Raw genomic sequence first — 23044 nt, forward strand, 5'->3', positions numbered from 1 at the left:
AGGTTCTGGTCTCTTCTGTCCATCCATATCACTCTCCTATGAATTCACTCTAGCTTGTAAAGCCAGAGCGTCGTGTCCGGAAGTGAAGGGTTGTGTGTGGAAATAAATATATGATGTGGCCTAACCAGTGCAGATCACAGAGGGACTAGGAGCTTTCTTGTGCAGGATATTTTATTTCTATTAAAACTGTCATCAGATTGTCTATTCCCTGTAACCTTATCGCACTGCCAACTCAGACTGCACCCCCCTGTGCTGCACGGAGGCTTTCTCCCACGGGCCGCACCGAGACCTCTTCGCCCCCATCTTGTAGGTCCTGTGGAGTTTTGGAGCTAAGAGCAGAACTCCGCACTATCTGGCTAGTGTTTTAGGCAGCTCGGATATTCCTGAGAGCTGACTCTGGCATTCATCATATCAGCTTTCCCTTCTGACTTCACATCACTGACAAAGCTGATAAACTGCCATCCGTGTTCTCATCCCAGGCTTTGACTAACAGTGAACAGGACAGGGCCAGGCAAACAGACTGACAGACTGACATCAGTACTCTTGGGTATGCTCACTCAACCAACTATAAACCAACCCAACCATCCCATCACCAAGCCCCTCCCCCTCCCGGATGCTCTGTGGACATTGCTCTGTCTTGCCAACAATGATATCAGAGGACATTCTCAAAATGTCTTCCTAAACCCCACCTATAAAAGCTCTACAGTACTTCCTTTGTCTACCAGGTAGAAATAAGTAACTTATTTCTAAAAAGGCAGTGAGGGTGGCCTGGCAGGCCTGACCGTTCATGAGCCCATGCTGACTCTCAGGGCTGTTTCCCTTACGGAGTGTTCACAGCCTACTTGCTGAATAATCTAGTCCAGAATTTTCCCCGAGAGTTGACACCAAGCTCACTTGTCTAGAGAGTCAAGATACTTTTTACTTTCAGTCTGCCAACACCTCTCTCCCATTCCCTCCAAGATTTCTGATCTCAGCCTCCTGAATCTCATCTGCCAATTTGCCTGGGATTCTGGGGCACAATACATGTGGACCAGGAGATCTGAAATCATGGCTTCCGCCCTCCTATGCCTGTGTGATCACCTTCCTGATCTGACAACCATTCTTTTTGAGATGGAAGCATAATAGAACTCGAGTAAATTTTGCTTCCTCTCTGCCACTGATGAACTTTACACTGCCCAAAAAGGAGGCCTAGGTTTTCCTTCTTGCTGTTGTTCCAAACAGAAGTACAAAAACTAAAGTCATTTTTGCTGGTCAAAACATTTTTGCAAGACTAAATTCTTCAAAATCAGCTTTTCTTGACCCTGTTCCTTAAAGTCTGTGCTGATATAACATACTTCTCCTTCCAGCTTTTGCTCAAAAAAATTTTTTAAAAATTGAGTTATTTAAATGATTTTTTACATATCTATACTGGTCCCTGGAGGTATTCAACCTCCTTTTAATTTTCAAGGGACTATTTACAATAATAATACTAAGAGGTACCTTTTATTGATGCAGACTATGGTGCAGGTCCTATGCTAAACCCTTTACTTTGATTTCCCTAACAACCCTATTATTTTCCCCATTTTACGGATGAACTGAAACTCAGAGACTTAAATAACTAAGCCAGGGTCACACGCTGAGCAAATACAGGGCTGAGGCGAAATCCCCAGGTTCCTGACGCCAGCGAAGAATGTAACCACAATATTACTCCTCATGGACCTCCCAGCCCTTCGAGTGGTCTTTCTTCTGGGGGTTTCAAGACCATGAAGACACATCTATTTTTTCCCTGAACTCTTAAAAGAACTGCTTCCTAGAAAGCCAGGGCAGGGCTTCCCAAAGGGTATTTGATGGAATTTTAATTTAAGAGAAGCTTCTAGAAAAGCAGATGTGGCAAGGGCTGAATGTAATATGCTGCATCTCAGATTAGAGACTCATAAAATGTTGGCATTTTGAAGACTCTGAGGAGGGCAATAGAAAGCAAACAAACTGGTTTCATTTTGTGTGAGTCAGCGTCTTCTAGAACCCCTTTTCACTTAACATCCAACAAAACCCCCTAAAAGGCTGTGGGGGCTCTCCCCCTGGAGACCACTGACCGGCAGGCACTGCTCTGCCCAACATGCTTTCTCCCAAGGCCCTGTCACTTCTACTCCACCAACCTCTGCGCTGGTCAGAATTAGGTGCACAGACGAGTGTCCCTCATCGTTTCCTTTACCCCCAGACAGACACGCTTCGGAGGCCTGATGGGTGGTTACACACTACTCAGCCCTCAGCCTGATGCCAGGGAAGCTGAAGTTCCTCTGCATGACCAGGGCTTGCCTTGGCACCAACTTTGTGATTTTTTTCCTGAAAAGTGTCATCCTTCCTTTTTCCAGGCTAGGGCAAGCCATAACAGCTACTATAATAGCATTTCTTTGACTTTTTTTTTTTAGTAAAAGTTAAAGAGTCAAATAGTTCTGTAAGTAAGGTTCATTACAGTAGTCAGCAGTCTTTCCACTATCCCCTCCTCAGAAACAACCACTTTCATCTGTTAGCTGATTCTTTTGGTATTTTCCTCAATATTTCTAATATGCTTTATTTCTAATTCTGGGCATTGCCTTTTTTTTTTTTTTTAAATATATTTTATTGATTTTTTACAGAGAAGAAGGGAGAGAGATAGAGAGTTAGAAATATCGATGAGAGAGAAACATCGATTAGCTGCCTCCTGCACATCTCCTACTGGGGATGTGCCCATAACCCAGGTACATGCCCTTGACCAGAATCGAACCTGGGACCCTTCAGTCCGCAGGCCGACGCTCTATCCACTGAGCCAAACCGGTTTCGGCCCGGGCATTCCCTTTTCAGGCTTTACCTATTGACTTCCCAATATGGAAGACGAGCTTTTAGTACTCTTCCATGCCCTCACCCCACCTTCCCATCTTCCCAAGATAAGTGTTTACATTGTTATACTATACTGAAAGCTGTTTACAACTGAGTCATGTAGTATACTATGATTACTCTTCCTTTCTGATGTAATTTTCTATTTTTCTTGGATTTACTGTCTTGGTTTTCAATGTGTTTATCACCAATTGAATCCTAAACTAACTACCAATGGTCTATAGAGTCTCCTAAGAGATTCAAATACACCAAGTATTTATCAATATTATCTTAGAGACATTTTCCCCAGAGAACCCTCCCAAACTGCTCCAGTCTGAACTGGTTGCCTTTTATTCTTGCAGCAAAGCTGTCATCATGGGACCACTCTTCACCTTCACCCTGGGGGCTCCTCTTGTCTCTTGTTGGATCCCATTTCCTGTACCCCATATGTCTCCCCACTCATTTCAATGGAACACATACTCCAGCATCTTTTACTTTATTTTTTAGTAATAGAGGCCCGGTGCACAAAATTCATGCGCTGGGGGGGAAGGGGGAGGAAGACTGTCCCTCAGCCTAGCCTACACCCTCTCCAATCTGGGACCCCTTGGGGGATGTCCAACTGCCGGTTTAGGCACGATCCCACATCCCTCTCACAATCCGGGACTGCTGGTTCCCAACCGCTCGCCTGCCTGCTTGCCAGCCTGATCACCCCCTAATCCAGCAGTTCTCAACCTGTGGGTCGCAACCCCTTTGGTGGTTGAACGACCCTTTCACAGGGGTCGCCTAAGACCATCCTGCATATCAGATATTTACATGACGATTCATAACAATAGCAACATTACAGTTATGAAGTAGCAACGAAAATAATTTTATGGTTGGGTCACAACATGAGGAACTGTATTTAAAGGGCCAGAAGGTTGAGAACCACTGCCCTAACCACTCCCCTGCCAGCCTGATCAACGCCTAACTGCTCCCCTGCCGGCCCGATCACCCCCAACTGCCCTCCCCTGTCAGCCTGGTCGCCCCTAATTGCCCTCCCCTGCAGGCCTGGTTGCCCCTAACTTCCCTCCCCTGCCAGCCTGGGTGCCCCCAACTGCCCTCCCCTGCAGGCCTGGTTGCCCCTAACTTCCCTCCCCTGCTGGCCATCTTGTGCGATGACATGACGGTCAATTTGCATATTACCTCTTTATTATATAGGCTGTTTCTCTCAGCCAAATGGTCCCCCTCCTCTAACCTCCCACCCTCTTGGGTTTCCAGGCAAACGAACATACCACATTTACTCCGTGCACTGGTATGCAGACTCCAGTTATCTTTTTCCTGGGAGTTGGCAGGCAGTTACCCCACTTTTATCCTCTTTTACAGGCAGTATCCAGTGGTGAAGAGGCCTGGATCTGGAGTCAAACAACCCAACGTTCAAATCTTGGCTCTGACCCTTATTCCAAGATTATTGACCCTAGATGAGTTATCTAATACAGCTCTCTAATTTATAAAATGAGGACAACAGCAGCTCACACACAGGGCCTGGCACATGGCAATGCCCAATAAAAACTGCCTGTTTTGCCACAAAAACCTGTTTAGCCTAGGATTCCTCCTGTATTGGGAGCACCAAGGGGAGATTTATGAGATAGCTTAGAGGCACACCTTGGTAATTCAGGAATTGATCTAAATCTTTCCATTCATTTCTCCTTTACCACCTGTCTGCATAACACATTCTATATTTACACTTCCCACTGCATAAGGTGACTTTTTACGTATCCAAAAATACCATCTCCTTCCAGTGTCAAGATAAGACTCCTGATTTCTAGTGCTGTATAGTGTACAGTACATGCCCCCGTTCACCCTACCCATACTCTACACACTGACAGAACCTTATCCATTTTCTTCTCCACCGTGATCTCTTCAGATTGAAAAGTCTTAATTTTTCCACTTTAACCCCAGAGTACTGGTTAGATTCTATCAATGGCAGCAGGCATGGAAATGAGAGGAGCCTAGCCACCAAGGCTCCTTTTAGCCACAATCCCAGTCCCATGACAGTGGTGACGTATACACTAGTCACACGACTTGGGGCCTTCTCCTTGGGTTTGCCCAGAGTGGGAACCAGGGCATCAGGGTTGGCAACTATTCAGAAGTGAAGTGGGTTTGGCCTGCTGAGCCCAGCCCAATCTCTGGATTCTGTGTGTAGCTGGGGAGATTATTCCTTTTGCTTTCAGATTGCTGACGAAAGCTCTGAACTTTCCAGAGAAAGAACTGCTTGTAGGCCTGTCTTCGGGGCGGGACTAGAACAGGGTATGGGTGGGGATGAGGGCACCAGCTCACCTCCACAATTACTGTTAAGCAAAAGGCTCAATCATCTAGTCATTCTAAGAAATTCTCTGATGGGGACAAGACCAGGAGCAAAAGGCAGGGCATTGGTAAACCAATAACCAAATGATAAGAAGCAGTCTTTTCACTGTGAATATTCCAAGTATGGAATGTGATAACAGAACAGTGAGACACAGTGTAGCTGAAGACAGAGTGAGAAAACTTACATTAAGATTAAGGGATTCCTTAACTAACCGTCAACTCCTCTGGGCACCAGAGACCTCCATCCCAGCCTGGGCTCTGCTTGGGTGGGCAAATAGGACCCCTGCTTTCCTGAAGGAGCCCACTCTAGCCAGGGCCCTCGGCTTCCCGTTCTGTGAGACACTGAGTCATTTCCTCTCTCCAGCTCTCACCTTTGAGCCTTCCTTTTCCCTTCTCTGGAGCAGTGACTCACTGCTGAAGTGTTGGGTGACAATGAATATCAAGGATGGGCGATAAAAACACTCCCGGTTGTGCAACTTGAGGATGCGGGGCTGTATTTTGGACGGGGAATTCAATGGGCTGGCCATGAACTTGAGGCTGGGGAGTCAACAATGAGCATGGCTTCATCTCTTTGGGGAAGTGGAGCAGAGAATGGAGTTCAAACACATTCACTGAGCTTGATTTGCTGTGGAGCACCTTGTTTTACCCTTTCAAACGTGTATTTCTGAGAAAGGCAAATAAAGGCAGGCACTCAGCACGACACACGGACATCACAGAGGTCGGGGTCTGTCTCCTCAGCTCTGCGGGGCCTGGCAGAGACCCTGAGAGCAGGCCTCTTTCTTTCTGGGCTTTTCTCTCCAGTGAAAAAACTATACTTCCCGAGCTTGGGTGGGATGAGGGAAGACAATGTGACAGATGCAGCTCCGGGCTGGCCACTGCATTGATGCCACAGACCCCTTAGAACCGGGTTACTGAAGATCGCCCTGTGTGTGAGCAGCAATAGCAACAGCCCAGCTATTTTCCCAGATGGAAACTCACCTTCTTTCACCCAGCTCACTGGATGCAAACTAGATATTTTCTTCTCCTAATTAACATTCATGGCTTTGAGGATGAGCAAAACAAAACACATTTTTTCCTAAAGGATGACTCCCTAGTCAGGTCACAAGCTATTCAAGATTCAGGAAGAGAGGCAGCAAGGTCACCCCACCCAGGAGGCCAAACAAATGGGAGCAGAAACACCCATAAAAGTGGAGAGAAATTTATGTGTGGGTATGTGTGTCCATGCTGGAGGGAGGGTGCAGCTGAGAATGTCACAACAGAATTCAAAACTTTAATTCTCTGGGAAATTAAGGCAAAAAGAAAAGAAAAAAAAAAACCCCACCTTAAAAACTATTGGTGCAAGTCCAGACGACCAAGAAACTTGGATCAGCAAGGATGGTTAGTTTGCTTTTTAAAGGTGCCTCAACTACAAAGAGTTTTTCCCACGGCCAGGAACCTGTGTATACACACACACCTGAGTTCCTCTCTGGGAGGATATTGATCCACAGGCTCCCAAAAGGTCCCCCCACCTCAGTCAGTGAGTCGCTGGCAGAGGGAGGGGGAGGTCCTGGGACACTGCTGCAGGTTCCCGGCATCAGAGTAACAGTTAATAGAAAAGCCAACGTACCCACATGGTGCACCGGACATTCACATCCTCCGACACACTGTAGGAGGCTGGGAGCTAGGGCCAGACTCCGTAGAACTGCATGTGTAACCGGCAACCTCAGACAGGGAAGACACCCAGTGACTTTTCCCCCCAGGTCCGTCTCTAAGCCAGGCTCTCCTTAGTGGCACAAAGGAACTATTTCTCATGCTTCCTAATCACTCGGGCAGGCAGTGGGAAGGAAGGTGCCAGCCAAGCCCAAGGCCGCTTTTCTCGACTGATCACCTTGGGGAAAGGCAGATATAAACTCCACGGCAGGAACGCAAGGGTGTGAAATGCTGGAAGGAGCCCCTTTCCGGGAGGGCGGTGGGCGGGGGTGGGTGGGGGGAGGTGGGGGGGAGGCTGACAAGGGCTAGTGGGTGGGAGAGGAGCAGGTTGCCCAGGGGGGTCTGCCTTTCTGGGAAGCAGGAAGTAAGGCCTCAAGGAAGAAAGAAAGAAATCCCTAACCTCTGAGGTGGTGGAGGGGCCACAGATAGGGTTGATTTTGTTTCTGAGCATGAAGAAAAGGCTCTGTGTCAAAACGTAGCTCTGGTATAAATGAGCCAATTATGACATAGACACAGCTCGTTATTTCTGGGATTTGGAAGCAGGAGCCTGACGGAATGTCCTCTCCAGGGTTAAATATGCAGAGTACGCTTCTAACTCCAGGACTTAGCCTTGCCCTTGATGTCATGTGAAAGGTCTCTCTTTGTGCTCCAACTAGTTAGATAAGAGCCACCAGTGAGGGTTACCACCTCAGAGACTGTCTTGTGTGTCCCTCACGGGATCCCCACTCATGGGGTGAGGTCACACTGTATTAATGGCTAATAGCCCGCCATAAGCTCCACCCTGGTATAACTGTGAGCAAGTTGCTCATTAGCCTCTCTGCACCTCAGTTTCCTCATCTATAAGATTATCTACTTCTTAGAGTGACTATGAGGATGAGCTAAATTCAGATGCTATAAAGCACTTGGAACATCACCTGGCACATACTAGGTGTGACTGAAGGGTTAGTTGCTATTGAGGCATGAAAAGAGCAAGTACCTGATTCCCCAGATAGGCCAGGGCCCAGCTGCCAATGTCGGGCTCCATCAGCTCCTCTGAACTGCAGCTTCCTCAGGCCACATTCAGACCCAGGAAGCCCATGCATCTGAATGCCCCAGCCCAGAGGGCCAGACTAAAGGGAAATCAGACCTGTAGGCACAATAAGGTCCCTGCTGGCTGCTCCCCGCCTCCTCCCAGGGAGGAGCAAACACTGGTGCCAACACATTTGGGATTGGCTTTCTCAGTTGCAAGCCATGTGGTTTATCTGAAATGGGGTCAAGTCCCAGAGTGGGAAGCACAATATTACAACTGTGCTTGCTTATCTGAACCAAGTCCATCATCGTTGATCATGAGATAATAGGGAGCCAGAGTCTTGAGAGACTTGAGGGGTGTGTTGGAAAATATTCTTGGCTAAGGAGGAGGAACCATTTCTCAACCAATTGTTAACAAATTAGTAACCGGCACTGAGAACCTCAGAGGAAAGGTTCCGATTCCCTCCAAACTGCAGATTCTGGCACTTGGGAGACCTGACTGGGTACCTGAGCTGCAGGAAAGGGAGGTACCAGACGGCTGGCACCTCTGGTCTATTCCTACCCATCTCTATGCATCTCAGGTCAAAGGGTGGAGGCTGCAGCCTCTGTCTTATATCTACAGACGGCCCTCGGACCAGATCTGATGCCCACTGCCCAGTCTGAAGGAGCGGTATGTGTGCATCTAGAAACCCAAAGACTTGTGCCTCCTTGCAATGTCTGGGGGCCATACCAGCTGGAAGTATGCCCAAGACGGGAAGTGAGACCTCAGACCTATATCAGCTATACAAGAGGGGCAAGTGGGGTGTCTCCACAGGAGTCCCTGCCCTTCTGCCTAGAAAGCTGAACCTTCCAGAGCCGGAAGGGCCATCTGGGCTAAGACTGTCTGCAAGTTATAGGCAATCTGCTTGAGCCTTTAAGCCTCCAAGTACCTCCAGGCCTATCACCAGGGCTTGGGGGCCTAGAAGCCAAGCTCAGGGCACAAGGAGTGTGGCCTGGGAAAGGGTCCAGATTCACAGGTGGAGAGGCTCCAGATGCCACACAACCCAGCCTGGCCATCTGCTGCTGCCAAGGGAAGATCATGGTGCCTCAAGCCAGCTACTTCAGGGTAACTGGCTGGAGAAACCTACTGGCTGGAGTTGAAAACTGCTCTGAGGCAGCAGTGGAGGCTTCTCCTGGCACTTGCCAAAGAGCTCAATTCTCATGGCTTCTGCACGGTGAGCCCCCTTGGGCAGGCCTGTCCCCAAAGCAACTCTCTCTCCTCCACAATCTGCTCCCAGCATCAGCACTAACTTAACTAGCTAGGCCTTCCTGTTCCATCCCTGTCAGCTCCTTCCCCTACTTGTTACAATTCCAGAGTGCCTTCAGGGTCCATAGCTCATGTTCTTCCTCCTCTGAGAAGCCCTCCCTAACTACTCCTGATCATGCCGACTTGTCTTTTCTGCAGGGTATTAAATCACTACCACTCCCGGGGCTTGTGGATGAGCATCTGGAGCTAGAATAGAAAGAAGTAGCTATTTCTAAAAAATTGCATAGACAGCCAGACTCACACCAATTAGCTAATTAATTAATTAATTTAATTGTTCATGTGTCCCTAAAAGAGTCTGTACCCCAGATGGACCCCTGGGTCTTGAGCCTGCCACACAGTAAGTGTGTAATAAAGACTTTTGAGAAGGAGGACAGATTACACTGGTCATGCAGGAGTAAGCTGCTTCTTTTTTAGTTCAGAGCACAGCAACTTCCTCCCTGGCAGGCCAGGTTCCTGCTCTGGCCTGCCAGCTCCCAGGTATCCCCTGCCAGCAGCTATTCCCTAGAGCTGCCCTGGGACTAAGAGCAGAGGGGGATGCCCAGCTCCAGCCCTACCCACCATTTGTCCCCTCTCAGAGGAAAAGAGGTCAGCAGGAAACGGATCTGACCTTGGGGTGGCCACAGTCTCTCCCAAGGGCTATGGAGGCCCCTGGATAGGCAGTAGAGGCCTGCAAGTGACTTCCCTTCCCTGCCCTGGGCCCCATGGAAGGCAGGCAGGAAGAAGGGCCTCAGTAGCAGGCGTCCAGTATGGGGCTGGCCAGACAGTGAGGCCCCTGGGGTTGCAGCTATCAGCCGGAGACCAGGCTCCAGGAAGGAAGGAAGGGCAACTCTGGTCGAGGCTGAGATAAGGGGGAGCCGTGCTCAGCACAATGGGCTCCCACAAGGCTGGGAGGCCCCAACTCAGATTTTGCCCCAATTTGGCCTCCCGTCTGCTCACACAGCCCATATAAATATTTACTAATGTTTATATTCCTGCTCCGCTGGGTCCCCTCTGAGGCCCTTTCCTATCTATGACCCACAGATCCGTATTCCCCAGACCCTGGGCCCATCCAGCAAGGGCTATCAGCATTGTTCTCTCTCATGCAAGCCACAGAAACAGGCCCTTCAGGACAAAACTGTCCCCTTGTCCCAGCCCTGGGACACTGCTAACAGGTAGCTGTACTAAGCCCCGCTGTGGTAGGGAACTTACGGGGCCCGGTCATGGGTGAGGCCATTCTGCCGCTGAGGGTTGATTGGTGGAAGGACGGGTTTGCTGTTGATCTCAAGTCCTCTCCTCAGGGTCTCCCGGATCTGCTCCGTGTCTGCAACAACACCACTAAGTTGTCTAGTGGTCCTTTGGACTCCCAGCATCCCCCGACCCGGCCCTTGGAACCAGGTTCTGTAGACATGCTGGGGAAAGGCTCCCAGGAAGGCCTCCTGAGCCTGCTCTAGGCATCAGCTGCGAGATCTGAGTGGGTGCAGCGTGAGGACACAGGGCTGATAAGGCATCATGTTCTCAAGAAACTTTTGGTCTGAAGAGGCCATTCTTGTAGAAGACAAGGGGTGGCCTCCAAGACAGGGCTCTTCTCCACTGTCCTTTCCCTTCCTGAAGTTAGGCGCCAGCTCTAACTTTAACATAGTTCCAGGCAGTGACTCCTAAGACCATCCACAGATTCTGCCCACTGAAATGGGTGCCCGTAAAGGCTGTAAGTGCCCTGCCACGAATGGTAAGGTGTCTCTTACACACATTTCTGGATTCTGAGTGGCCAGCTGGTATGTGGTGCTGCCACTCCTTCCCTGTGGGCTGGGTCAGTGAGATGCTGAGGTCATCTCCCCTTGGCCCAGGTACCCTGCCTCTCCATGAGTCTGGCAAAGGCCAAGAGATGAGAAAGGAGTCTCGGGTGGGATTATTTCTTTGCAAGTTGCTTTGCTGGTCTTTGGGTGAAGCCTACTAGTCTGATCCCCTATATTGATATTCTGGCCTAAGACTTACCTACACAAACTACAAACACATACAGAAAAGCAAATTAACATCGGCTGCTCAAAGGATGGGCTTGGAGTGGATGATGGAGGTGATTATTAACTTTTCTAATGGTTTGACTTGTTATAGTAGCATGGATTACTTTTATAATTTAAAAAAATATCCAATGATGGTGAAATTTTGGACAAGATTATGAATTCCTCCTTAAATTACCTCTTTTGTCAAAAGTACTGAATGATTCCAGAAATTGTATATGTTCTCTTGAAACCTCCCATGGGTTTGGCACAGATATTGGGTCAGATATTCGTGTTAGGGTTTTAAGTTGTCCTTTATGGGAAGAAAACCTTTCATAAGTGCTATCACATATGTAGGCATTTTATTCAGGACTGTGGGTATCTTATTCTTCAAAAAAATGAAGAAAAATGGAGGAATAGAGAAAAGAAGCAGAAAAAGAAGCTGTATATTTGTAAATGGCTGCTTTTCTTTTGGAGTTACTTATGGATGCTCTTTGCTAAAAACCACAACTGTTTCTATAGCCAAGACCAACATGATGAGCTTCCAACAAGAGAGCCATATCCTCCTCCATGGCCTCACCTGGAATGTAATGGGCACAGGATCCCCTGCCCACAGCCCCTAGCACTGTATCTGCAGGACAGTGGGGCAGGGAAGTTTGCAAGCTGGCCTCACACTCAGGCCTCTCTTGTCTAAGGCCTGAGGCCAGAGTGATCCTCGGTCTGGCATGGCTTTCAGGCCAGAGCTGGGCCCTGAGTCAATTCCAGGGTGGCCGATGCTTGTTCTCTTGTACTTGGGTGGACTGTGGCCTTTTCCTGTAACTGTTCTATGGCTTCCACTCACCTCCATGACCTCAGATTGCAAGGGATAAATCTAAAACACAATGGTCACTGCTGGTGGTACATTTGAAATACACACAAAGGGAACAGGAGAAATGGGTCAGCAAAGCTCCCTTAATTCCACCCTGCTGGAAGACTTCACATGCTGTTTAAATCCTGCCAGGAAAGAAACTATTGAAGGGGCTGTTTATGTCAGAGACCCATCCTACAGAGCCTGAAAACCAGGCCTGGGGGAAGAGGAGAAGGAAGGCTGGGTGAGAGCTCCTACCTTTGCCAGAGAGCCGCCGGGGCTGTGTGCCTATGCAGATGCTTCGGCTGTCTTCGTCATCCTCAGGGGGCCGGCTCAGGTCATCCCAGGCACACTTGGCACTGACACCACTTAGATTGGAACCGTCCGTCTCGATGCCTTTGTCAACTCTCTCCTGCTTAGAAAGAACCAAAGAGCCAGAGTTCCTTCAGCGAACCGGTGGCCCAAGGTCAACACTGCCTTTCCAGTATTTACTGAGCCCCTGTAGGTGAGCACAGGACAAGTGCTAGAAGAGCAGGATCTCTGGCTATCACACACAGCAGTCTCTGCCAGCCACAGGACTCCTCCAGGGGAACCAGGGATTAGGGGAAGCCAGGAAGAAGAAAAATCCCAAGGGAAGCTTCTCTTCTATCATCAACCTTCAGAAAAAAAGACCTTCACACCTGTTTCAAAGCCTCAGCTCTGCTCAACCCATGCAGGCCTGTGTTGCTAATGTGGCAGAACCAGGAACTATTTCCCTAAGGAAAAGCACAGTCCTTCCTCTCCTCCCATCATCCAGGAAGAACCTCCTCAGTTGCTACTACAGAGAACGGGATGGAAGCTGGCACGGGTGGGAGAGGCCAGGACTCAGACCAGCTTCTCCCTGGCTCCACATCTGCAGTTTCCTCTTCTAACAGCAGGGGGAGTGGTCACCGTGAAGCACCACCACAGAGCAGAAGGGCAGGACTTCCTGCACTGCTAACTTGTTTGACAAAGGACTCTGGATGAAGTTTATTTCCATTTCTTCGAATGAAATGGGTGCCTGGAGGTCAGTGACCATCTGCAGGCCTCACCTGAAGCTCTGCCTTCGTGCAGGCCTTGGCAATGTTGAGTCCAAACACCCTCCAAATGGCCTTGCCAAATGGCCTTGAGGAAGAGTCATGACCAAACACCCCACCGCTGGGGTTTCTGGTAAAACACAGTTTTGTGATGTTGGGCTTTGGATTAAAGGTCATCTGGAAGGCTCTAATAATCTCGCTCATAAACAACCATGTGGGCCAAACAAAGCTCCTGAGTGAGCACCTCAATAAGAGTCTGCACGCCCTTCTCTCCAGGCCTCCACAGGCACCATCTGGCTGCTGTGGAAGCACAAGGTAAGCTTACATACTAGGAAGGTCCTTTTTCTTGAGACCAGGCCTTGCTCTGTATGCCTCCCTCCCATCAATCACACTCTCCTCCTTTCCAGTGCTACCACCAGCCTGGGCAAAGTTGGGCTTCTGAGCAGTGACAGGGACAGGCTGATGAGAGAGCAGCTCTGTGCTCCAGGCAGGAGCACGTGGGCCCTAGTTTGCTTAGGGTAGAGTCTGACTTTTCCCCTCTCTCTAGTGGCCACCCTAAAGCCCCTTACTGACGCAAAAAGCTAAGAATACCTCCTGGCTCAACTAGCTAAGACCACTTACTTTATAAGTAAAAAAGAAAGAGTTAAGACCTGGAGAAGTTAAGGGACTTGTTTGGGCACACACCTAGCCAGTGGTAGAGCTTGGAGCACAGGAACAGGAGCCAACCTAAAGTGAACCATTTGCAAGCAGGCCCAGACCGGCACCCATGAGCACAGAGGAGTTCCCACTTGGCACGGAGTCACCAGGAAAAAAAGCTGGGCTTTCTCATCAAGGTCTGCCTGCTTACTTTTATTATTACTATTTTTTAATCCTCACCCAAGGATATTTTTCCATTGATTAGAGAGAGTGAAAGAGAGAGGGAAAGACAGAGAGAGTTATTGATGTGAGAAAAGCACATTGATTAGTTGCTTCCTGCATGAATCCTGACCAGGGTCCAGGCCAGGGAGGAACCTGCAACCGAGGTACATGCCCTTGACCGGAATCAAACCCGGGATCCTTCAGTCCGCAGGCCAATGCTCTATCCACTGACCCAAACCACCTAGGGCTGCCTGCTTACTTTTTCAAGACGACTAGGGCCTGGCCGGTGTGGCTCAGTGGTTGAGCGCTGACCTATAAACCAGAAGAGTCATGGTTTGATTCCTAGTCAGGGTACATGCCCAGGTTGTGAGCTCCATCCCCAGTGTGGTGCATGCAGGAGGCAGCCGATCAATGATTCTCTCATCACTGATGTTTCTTTCTCTTCCTCTCCCTTCCTCTCTAAAATCAATAAAAAAAAATATATTTTTTAAAAAAACACAAACAACCCCCTAGGTACTCTTGGTCCTGCTAGCTGGTTGAGGGGGAGCCTAAAGATTAGGAAGAGAACTATTCTTGGCATGCAGGAAATGATAGGCTGCTTATTACCCTATTAGTTCAAAGGACCAGGTTCTTTCTCAATACTTGGCACTTAGGATAGGGGTAAAACAACAGCCCACAGTGTCCCATGCTGGATCCCAGTGTGGCTGTAGTACAAGGGTTTAGGGAAACATACCCTTAGTGGTTCCTGGTTCTTGCATAAGCAGAAGTTACAAGAAAACCAAGTTTAAAGTAGAGATAACAGAGGGTCCTGGCAGCAATTTGAAAACTTCAGTGTTAAAGGCACTAGGAAAATGGAGGAGCATCATCTGTGGATGAGTAGGCTTTCTACCCAAGAACTCACAGGTCTGCAGTAAAGAACGCAGGGACTGCTGGCCATGTGTCTGCCTCTTCCCTGCCACCTCCTATCCCTCCTGGAGGACATGTGACTCCTGCAGCTGCCTGTGTCCTACCAGATTTTCACAGAAGCAATGACCTGCAACTGGCCGGGGCAAAGTAGAGGCAGACACATGCCAAGGCACGTTATAGCTATCTGCTGCTCCTGCTTCATAAGCAACCAGTAAGAAAGGAAGTTATGCTTTATGTGGCTTTCAAAATTCACCTGCCTGCAAAAAAAGAGTGCTTCTTCTAAAAAATCAAAGATGACACTGAAACTCTATACAGCAAGGCCACATGAGTGGCAACTGCAGGCCTATGTGTACGAAGACTTCCTTTACACATCAAGAAATTCCAGCCTACCCAGGGAAGGAGCTTGGTATCTGACTGGTCAAGATGAAAATGTATCTAGAAAGGCATAAGACCATTAGACCAATCAGGACTCCCCATTGCAACATGGCTGTGACATCACCGATTCTGTCTGTTACAGGATATTGGTGACAGTGGTGGCATGGCTCCCTCAAAGAAAGTCTATGTTCTTTATAGAAGGGGGAAGTGGGAGGGTGAATACTGGGCTAGCAATATCCACTATACTGATTTAGTTGCTAGCGATCATATTTTTGAACATCAGGTTTATTGATATGTGATTTGCATACAATAAAATATCCTTTTAAAATGCAAAAATACATGTGTCTGAGACCAGTTTTCCTGGTCTGAAATCTCTGCTCCCTTATGCACTCTGCAGAATTCAGGGGACAAGTTCCAAATCATGCCATATGTCTACTCACTCACAAATAAAGCTCCTTCGTTTTCCCAGGATGAAAGCCAGTGTTATTTGGAAGAGGCCTAGGCACAGTGTGCTAGAAAGGTTTTCCTCACTCAAGACATACTTGCAGGTGTGGATCGATCTCAAATATGGTCTCTCCCCTCCGCATGTCAGTTATCAGCCAGGGGCCGCCAGCGCTGTGGATAAAGAAAGGGGGCAGGAGGGTCTGGGCTGGGCCTACAGCCTGCCCTGCTTGCTGCCCCAGGCCCAGAACACAAGGGAGTGGTCAGTGGTCGGGGCCATCAGGGAGCGAGTTGTCAGGAAGCCCTGATGTGAAAAGCCAGTGCCTGAACAGCCATGTAAGGGGAAGCCCACATGTGGGGGGAGAAGGGAGTCCCACCTCAGGCCTGGGAAGCCAGGCACCCACCTCATAGGGAGGGGCTGTACTCACATGGGCACCATCCGCAGCAGCTCCAGGATACCCTGCCCATTCCACTGCTGGGCTGCATGGAGTTCCTCAGTGCAGACACCAACGATCTGGGACCCAGAGACAAGATGCCATAGTGTGTTAACGGCTATTCCTCCCACCATCCAGAAGGTCAGCCACCCAGACTCTGTCAGTGTCACTTCAAGTGATGGGACTACAGGCAGCATCTGTGCTCAGAGGCTAGTGCATCCAAAATGGGATGGTTCCCTCAGGAGGAAATAGTTGCCTGGCCAGGATATGGATGGGTCCACAGATGTGGCACTGACGGCTGATTCTTGCCCTGCTGTGATAGGCCAGGCATCTGGTGACACAAAGTCAAGTCCTTGACTGCAGAGAAATCAGGGCCCTGCCAACTCAGGATGTCCCTAGAAGTAGTGGAGGTTCTGCTCAATCTAGGATCATGGGGAATGTAAATAGATTTTGAAACTCTTCAAGCTCGAAACAACAACCAAAGGGCCCAGCAGATGGCAGAAGAGCTCCCTTCCTCATCAGGGGCTAAGCCTTTGGTCAATCTCAAGAGAAACAACTGAATCTTCACGCAGACCCATCAGGATCACAGAGCCGCTCTGCAGCTGGGGTGGATGCATACACCAAAGCTGCATTCCTGCTGGGAGTGACTGTGCCTGTGGCTGCCTGGGTCTTAACGAGTTCACAGAAATACCTCCCCGTTACCCGCCTCTGCTACAACCATCCTCTCCTACCCAAATGGCCCCTTCCCTTTCCCCCTTCTCCCCTCTCAGCAGGTTAAATCAGACCCTCTGAATCGACCTGATAAACAGATGGAGGAGAAAATGGGAAAAGAACAAGGAAATCTCCCGTTCCTTTCACTCTCTCCACCCAAGCCCTCCTGCCCTCCCAGGACTTTTCCCACAGGGAAGGCTCGCGCCCATGTCCAACCTGTGCCTCACCTGGAGGAAGGTAACTACCCCAAAGGGTGTCTGCACGGGTTGCATCTGCGGGTCCTCTGTCAGCAGCATGTGCTGAATTCTTGACTCACTGTTATCCAAAGGGCTGTGCCAAGACACGTGATCCCCACTGCAGAAGGTGTTCTCTGTGGGAGAGACAGGAGAATCCTCGGTGTTTGAGGCCCTGCATCCAGGCCCAGAACTCAGCCTGGGATCTGAGAACCCCAGGCTGGAAGGCCCCCCCAGGCTTCCAAGGTAGTCCCTGTGAAGGAGGGGAAGCATCCACACAGGTGAGAGCAGAGTCTGAATGTTTCCCCCAAGCCAAATGCACTCCTGCTGGCCAGTTCGGCCAGCCTTCCACAGAAAGGACAGGCTGCTAGTGTGCATGCTCACTTGGCCTGCAAGTTCAAAGCCAGAATTCTGGCATCTGCTCCACTTCCCCGGCACCTTCACTTCTTGGGGTGGGGTCGGGGGGCAGTCATGATTGGACCTACCAAGAAAGAATAAAGTGTTTTATTGTGGGGCCACCTGAATAGGGAGACTGGAGGGCAGTGAAAGCCTTTCACCTTGGACAAACAGAACAGGGTTTATGTGCTGCTGAAACTGCTCAAAAGAGAACACCTCACCTTGCAGGGCCTTTGAGATCTGTCAGCAGTTTCCCCCAGGAAGACAGATTTAGGGAACAGTTCCTCAGGGAGGTGCACTGGAGACCAACAAAAGTCTGAATTGTGCCCCACACACCGTGGCAGAGACATACAGACTCGGGGGCCGGGGGCTGTTTCCATGAGGACATAGATATTGTGCCCAGGCTGCCCAACAGAAACATGTGCAAACACAGCCACCTCATAGCCTTACCACTGAACTTCACACAAATCCATTACTCAAAAAAGTTTAAGGCAGCATAACCACAAGGGAAAAACCACCTACGCGGTATGAAGTCTCCACTACCCCTGACTTTTATCTTGGATGCCCTTCCAAGGAACTCTGCATTTACCAGCCTGTATGCTCCTATAGGTTCTCTCTATCTTGTTTCTTCTAAGACATATGCAGCACCATTTTGTACGTTACATATACCTTGGAATCATTTCACATCAGCACAGAGAAAGCTACCTTATTCTTTAAATGGCTGTATGGCAGTTCACCGTGGTCTATCACATATAATCTAGGGGTCTCAACAGCTGAGGTCCTTTCACTTTTTTTTAAAAAATATATTTTATTGATTTTTTACAGAGAGGAAGGGAGAGGGATAGAGAGTTAGAAACATCGATGAGAGAGAAGCATCGATCAGCTGCCTCCTGCACATTCCCTACTGGGGATGTGCCTGCAACCAAGGTACATGCCCTTGACCGGAATCGAACCTGGGACCCTTGAGTCCGCAGGCCGACGCTCTATCCACTGAGCCAAACCGGTTAGGGCTCCTTTCACTTTTTATCAATATTTGAAGCAAGGCAGAAAACACAGACAGACAGACACACACACACACACACACACACACACACACACACCAGCCTGAAGGCCTGAGAGCACATCTGCTCTCATTTGTCTTGGTCTAAATACTCCCTCCTGTGTCAGGTGAAGTGTACACCACTTTTTCTAAGAGACAGGCTTGGGTTATTGGTCCTAACCTCAAAAACATTCATTCAGGGGGGAGAAGAAAGACTTCTTCCTCTAAGAGACATGAAATAATAAAGGGGAGAGAGGGCCTGGCTCCAGGCAGAGCCAACTACAAACCCCTCTTTCTGGACTCACTCTTCCCAGATTTCCTCTCCTTTACAGAAGTGCATGTCTATAAGTATCTACAAGTTAGAAACAATGTCACAAGTAAACAGACTGAATTAGTAATTAAGAGCTTCCTCCACAATTAAAAGGTTCAGGTCCAGATGGCTTCACTGATAAATTCTACCAAACATTCAGAGAAGAATTAACAGTAATTCTTCACAAACTATTTAAATAAATAAAAAGAAGTAACACTTTACAATTAATTCTATGAGGCCAATATTACCCTGATACCAAAATCAGACAAAGGCACCACAAGCAAAGAAAGCCATAAATCAATAGCCCTGATGCATAGTCCTCAAAACTTGAGACATAAAGTCCTCAAGAAAATACAGGCAAACTGGACACAGCAACATACGAAAGGGTTATATACAACGACCAAGTGAGATTTAACCCAAAAATATAAGGTTGGTGTAGAAGTAACATAAGAAAATAAATGTAATATTGATATAGTATGTCAACAGACTAAAGGTTTAAAAAAACACATAATCATCTCAGTAGACACAGAAAAAGCATTCAGCAAAATCCAATACTCTTTCATGATAAAAACACTCAAACTAGGAATAGATAGGAACTTCCTCAATCTGTTAAAGGGCATCTACAAAAAAACCTACAGCTAACATCATACTTGATGGTGAAAGACTGAATTATTTCCCTCTAAGATCAGGAACAAGACAAAGATTCCCACTCTCACCACTTCTATTTAACACTGTACTTCATGAACCTTAGAAACATTACACTAACTGAAAGAAGCCAGTCCCTAAAGGCCATATATGATGCCATTTACATGGAATCTCCAGAACAGGCACATCTACACAGACAGACAGATTAGTGGTTGCTGGGGGGGGTGGGGAGTGACTGGTATGAGTTTACTTTTGGGGGTGATGAAAATGTTCTAGGGTTCATTGTGGTGATGGTTTCACAACAATGAATAACATGGGATGTGAATTATATCTCAATGAAGATGCTAAGAAGAAAGAAAGAAGGCAAAAGGAAAGAACCTGGGGGAGAGGCAAAGTGTGTGAAGCCAGGCCCAGGCCCTGGATTCCTTGTCACCACCTCCTCAGGGTAAGCAGCCCAGCCTGGGAGAGGCCTCACTCATAATGCCCAGACATCACACACATTATAGCTCTATGTGACCGGAACAATCACAGTCCAACATTTTCATTTTCTACAAATGAAGAAAGGACTCTCGAGACTGCCCAAGGTCATGGGCAAGTCAGTGATGATAGAGCACAGTGAAACATTTCCCAAACTTCTGAGTCAGCGGTTCTCAACCTGTGGGTCGCGACCCCTTTGGGAGTCGAACGACCCTTTCACAGGGGTCACCTAAGACCATCGGAAAACACATTTATAATTACATATTGTTTTTGTGATTAATCACTATGCTTTAATTATGTTCAATTTGTAACAATGAAAATACATCCTGCATATCAGATATTTACATGATGATTCATAACAGTAGCAAAATTACAGTTATGAAGTAGCAACGGAAATAATTTTTTGGTTGGGGGTCACCACAACAGGAGGAACTGTATTAAAGGGTCGCAGCATTAGAAAGGTTGAGAACCACTGTTCTGAGTCATCCCTAACACTGTCAGGATTTTTAACATATATCTGCGTACCACCTGTACTATTACCTACCAGTCTCCCCCCCACCCCGTAAAATTGACTCACTTTAAAAAACCTAAACAAACTTACTTTAAATAGAAATCTCCTATCACAACACTAAATAGGGAAAATCAGTGTTGCTCACTGTAAAGTAGATGACTTCAAAATGATTGAATGAAAATAAAATATTTTAAATCTCTAACAGATACTGTTGCTTACCTAACCTTGTTAAAACTGAAATGATCAAGGATTAAAGAGCTGATAAGAATTAAAGAGTGAGTCATATCAAACTGACAAAAACAGCAGGGCTGAGTCAGAGCTCTGAAGAGGAAAGAGGGTCCTCACTATTCATGTTACTGAATGCCTTGTCCAGTTACCATCTAAATCTCCTGCTGGCTTGGGCAAATCATGGCTTCATGGTTAATTTTGCAGTTGGGAAAGCCCTGTTGCTATTTGCCTCTGCCCCTTACTAGTTGTGACCCTGGGCAACTTCTAAGCCTGTTCCCTCATCTGTAAGCAGGAAATAGTGCGCCCACTTGGAGTGCTCTCCACTGCTGCATGTATGACTCTACTCCTGTCCTGGAATACAGTGCAGCTACTCCCACCCAGGTCCCAGTTCCTTCACCAGGAAGCAGGACCAGCCACAGAGCCTGTAGCTAACAACAATTGCCAGTAGGTGGCACTATCACTCCTGATTTAAGAAAGCTGGCCCCCCCCCCCGCCCCCAACCCCCCCCTACCCCCCCCACCCCCCCCACCCCCCCCACCCCGCCGCAAAAAAAAGAAAAGAAAGCTGGGCCAGTTCCCTCCAATGCTTCTGGTCTAGCTGACTTCTGGTCTGTAGAAATATACCCCAAACCTGAAAGGTTCTTAGACTGGAAATAGGGAAAGGACTGGAAAGGTTTGAAGCCATGACCTTTTATGAACCAGAATCGACATTTATAAATGTTGCCCTAACCAGTTTGGCTCAGCGGATAGAGCGTTGGCCTGCGGACTGAAGGGTCCCAGGTTCGACTCTGGTCGAGGGCATGTACCTTGGTTGCGGGCACATCCCCAGTACGGAGTGTGCAGGAGGCAGCTGATCGATGTTTCTCTCTCATCGATGTTTCTAATTTCCTACCCCTCTCCCCGCCTCTCTGTAAAAAAATCAATAAAATATATATTTTTTAAAAATAAAAATAAATGTTGTCCAAACCTAAACTATTTAAATGAAGAATGACTAAAAGGTACACTTAATTTGGGAAGGAGTGCAAGTTAGGTAGCTGGGAGAGGAGACTGTAAAGCAGGAAAGGGAAACAGACCCAGTTGCTGTTCTAGGACCAACACACCTCCCTGGTGTGTGTGATCAAGCTCTGGCAAATGTACCAGTGAGTTAAAGGAGGGCAGGTGAGGAGAAAGCATAACCACACACAGAAAGGTTTACAGAGCAGGAGGGGAACAACCTTCTAGCCGGGGACAGGGTTTTCTTCCCTAGCCCTGCCTGATGGGAGAACTAGCTGTATTAGCTCTGCTGTGGCCAAGAAACAGCCTTTCTTAACAATGAAAGAGCCTTGGTCACAGTTTTCAAGCTTGGGACAAAGCCACAAAGGGCTCATTCTTGAGTCTGCTCTGGTCTTTATTTCTGGATGCTCAGCCCCATTCTGTGTGGAGCCACGGTGGGTCTCAGCACTCAGGCCCCAGCGCTCACCCCAGGAAGCTCTCAGACCCCTTGAGAGGGTTTTCAAGTGCTAATGAGGCCTCAGTCAGAGGCCCAGCTGTTCTGTCCAGTGGTTAGAGAGCTCCTCCCCCTCCCTTCCTCTCGGGCTGCCTGACGTACCTTAACCAAGAAATTAGAATGCAAATCTCTGGGACCCCTACCCACACCACGCAGCAGAGGGGCTCTCTGGGATCCGAAGACAGGCCATTTCCCTCTTCCTCTGAGCTCCAGCTCCAAGTACCATGAGAAACCTCCCTCAGCTGCTGCCTGTTTGGCAAATTCACCAGAGGGGAACTACCACCTTAGGGTGGCAAAAAGGGTCCAGAAACTTCCAGGTACAGTTCTGCCCTTGCTTCATTGACAGAAAGGTTTTGTTACTCTATGTTTCTATCCCCATTAACGAACAACTCCCTGGCACGAACTCTTTAAAAAGTTGGGTGATGGGAGTGTGGGTGTGCAGATTCTAACTGGCCCCTCAAATTGACTCTACCCCCAACTCCCAAACATCCAGCTTTAGTCATGGTGGTTTGAAGCTGGACTGTGCCAGATATAATAAGTTAGCAAAATCTAGGGAAATGGGTTGCAGAAGAAAACAGCTATTGTTTGCAAAATAATTAGTGCTGCCTTTGAAATACTGAGAAACAAATATATTCTCCAAGAGTTCTTAATTCATCCCAACCCTGGAGAATGACTGTCTCCTTTCTGTGTGAAACTAGTGATGTTCTACACAACAGCTCACAAAGCAAAAAGCAACCCCCCACCCCCACCCCCCATGTCCCATCCCAGTGGTCAAAATTAACATGTTGGTCAGAGGAGAACAGGTTAATGTTGTCTTTTGAAGCCCAGAAGAGTGGGTTTCTTATGGCTGAAGCTGGGAGCCTGGGAGTCAAAAGCCTTTTTGAGTGTTCTGCGCTGTTACATGCTTTCTGAGGACAGAAGGCAGGGGCCGGAAATCCTGCC

General features: G+C 48.2%; 1 protein-coding gene across 4 annotated transcripts in view; it reads right to left on the reverse strand.

Moving 5' to 3' along the window:
* Window positions 1-23044, reverse strand: part of SUFU (SUFU negative regulator of hedgehog signaling) — an 87512-nt gene that overhangs the window by 20663 nt on the left and 43805 nt on the right. For 2 of the 4 annotated variants that reach the window (XM_070432392.1, XM_070432394.1), the window contains exons 4-8: window positions 17006-17148; window positions 16062-16147; window positions 15735-15807; window positions 12257-12410; window positions 10367-10478 (exon numbers count right to left, since the gene is read on the reverse strand). In XM_070432392.1, coding sequence (XP_070288493.1) covers window positions 10367-10478; window positions 12257-12410; window positions 15735-15807; window positions 16062-16147; window positions 17006-17148 — 568 coding nt within the window. Of the gene's footprint in view, window positions 1-10366; window positions 10479-12256; window positions 12414-15734; window positions 15808-16061; window positions 16148-17005; window positions 17149-23044 lie in introns of all 4 variants that reach the window. The other 2 variants (XM_070432391.1, XM_070432393.1) reach the window with 1 other exon arrangement.

This window comes from Myotis yumanensis, unplaced genomic scaffold (genome assembly GCF_028538775.1).
Source record: "Myotis yumanensis isolate MYYU_CA2020_CCGP unplaced genomic scaffold, mMyoYum1.0.hap1 SCAF_13, whole genome shotgun sequence".
Taxonomy (NCBI): Eukaryota; Metazoa; Chordata; class Mammalia; order Chiroptera; family Vespertilionidae; genus Myotis; species Myotis yumanensis.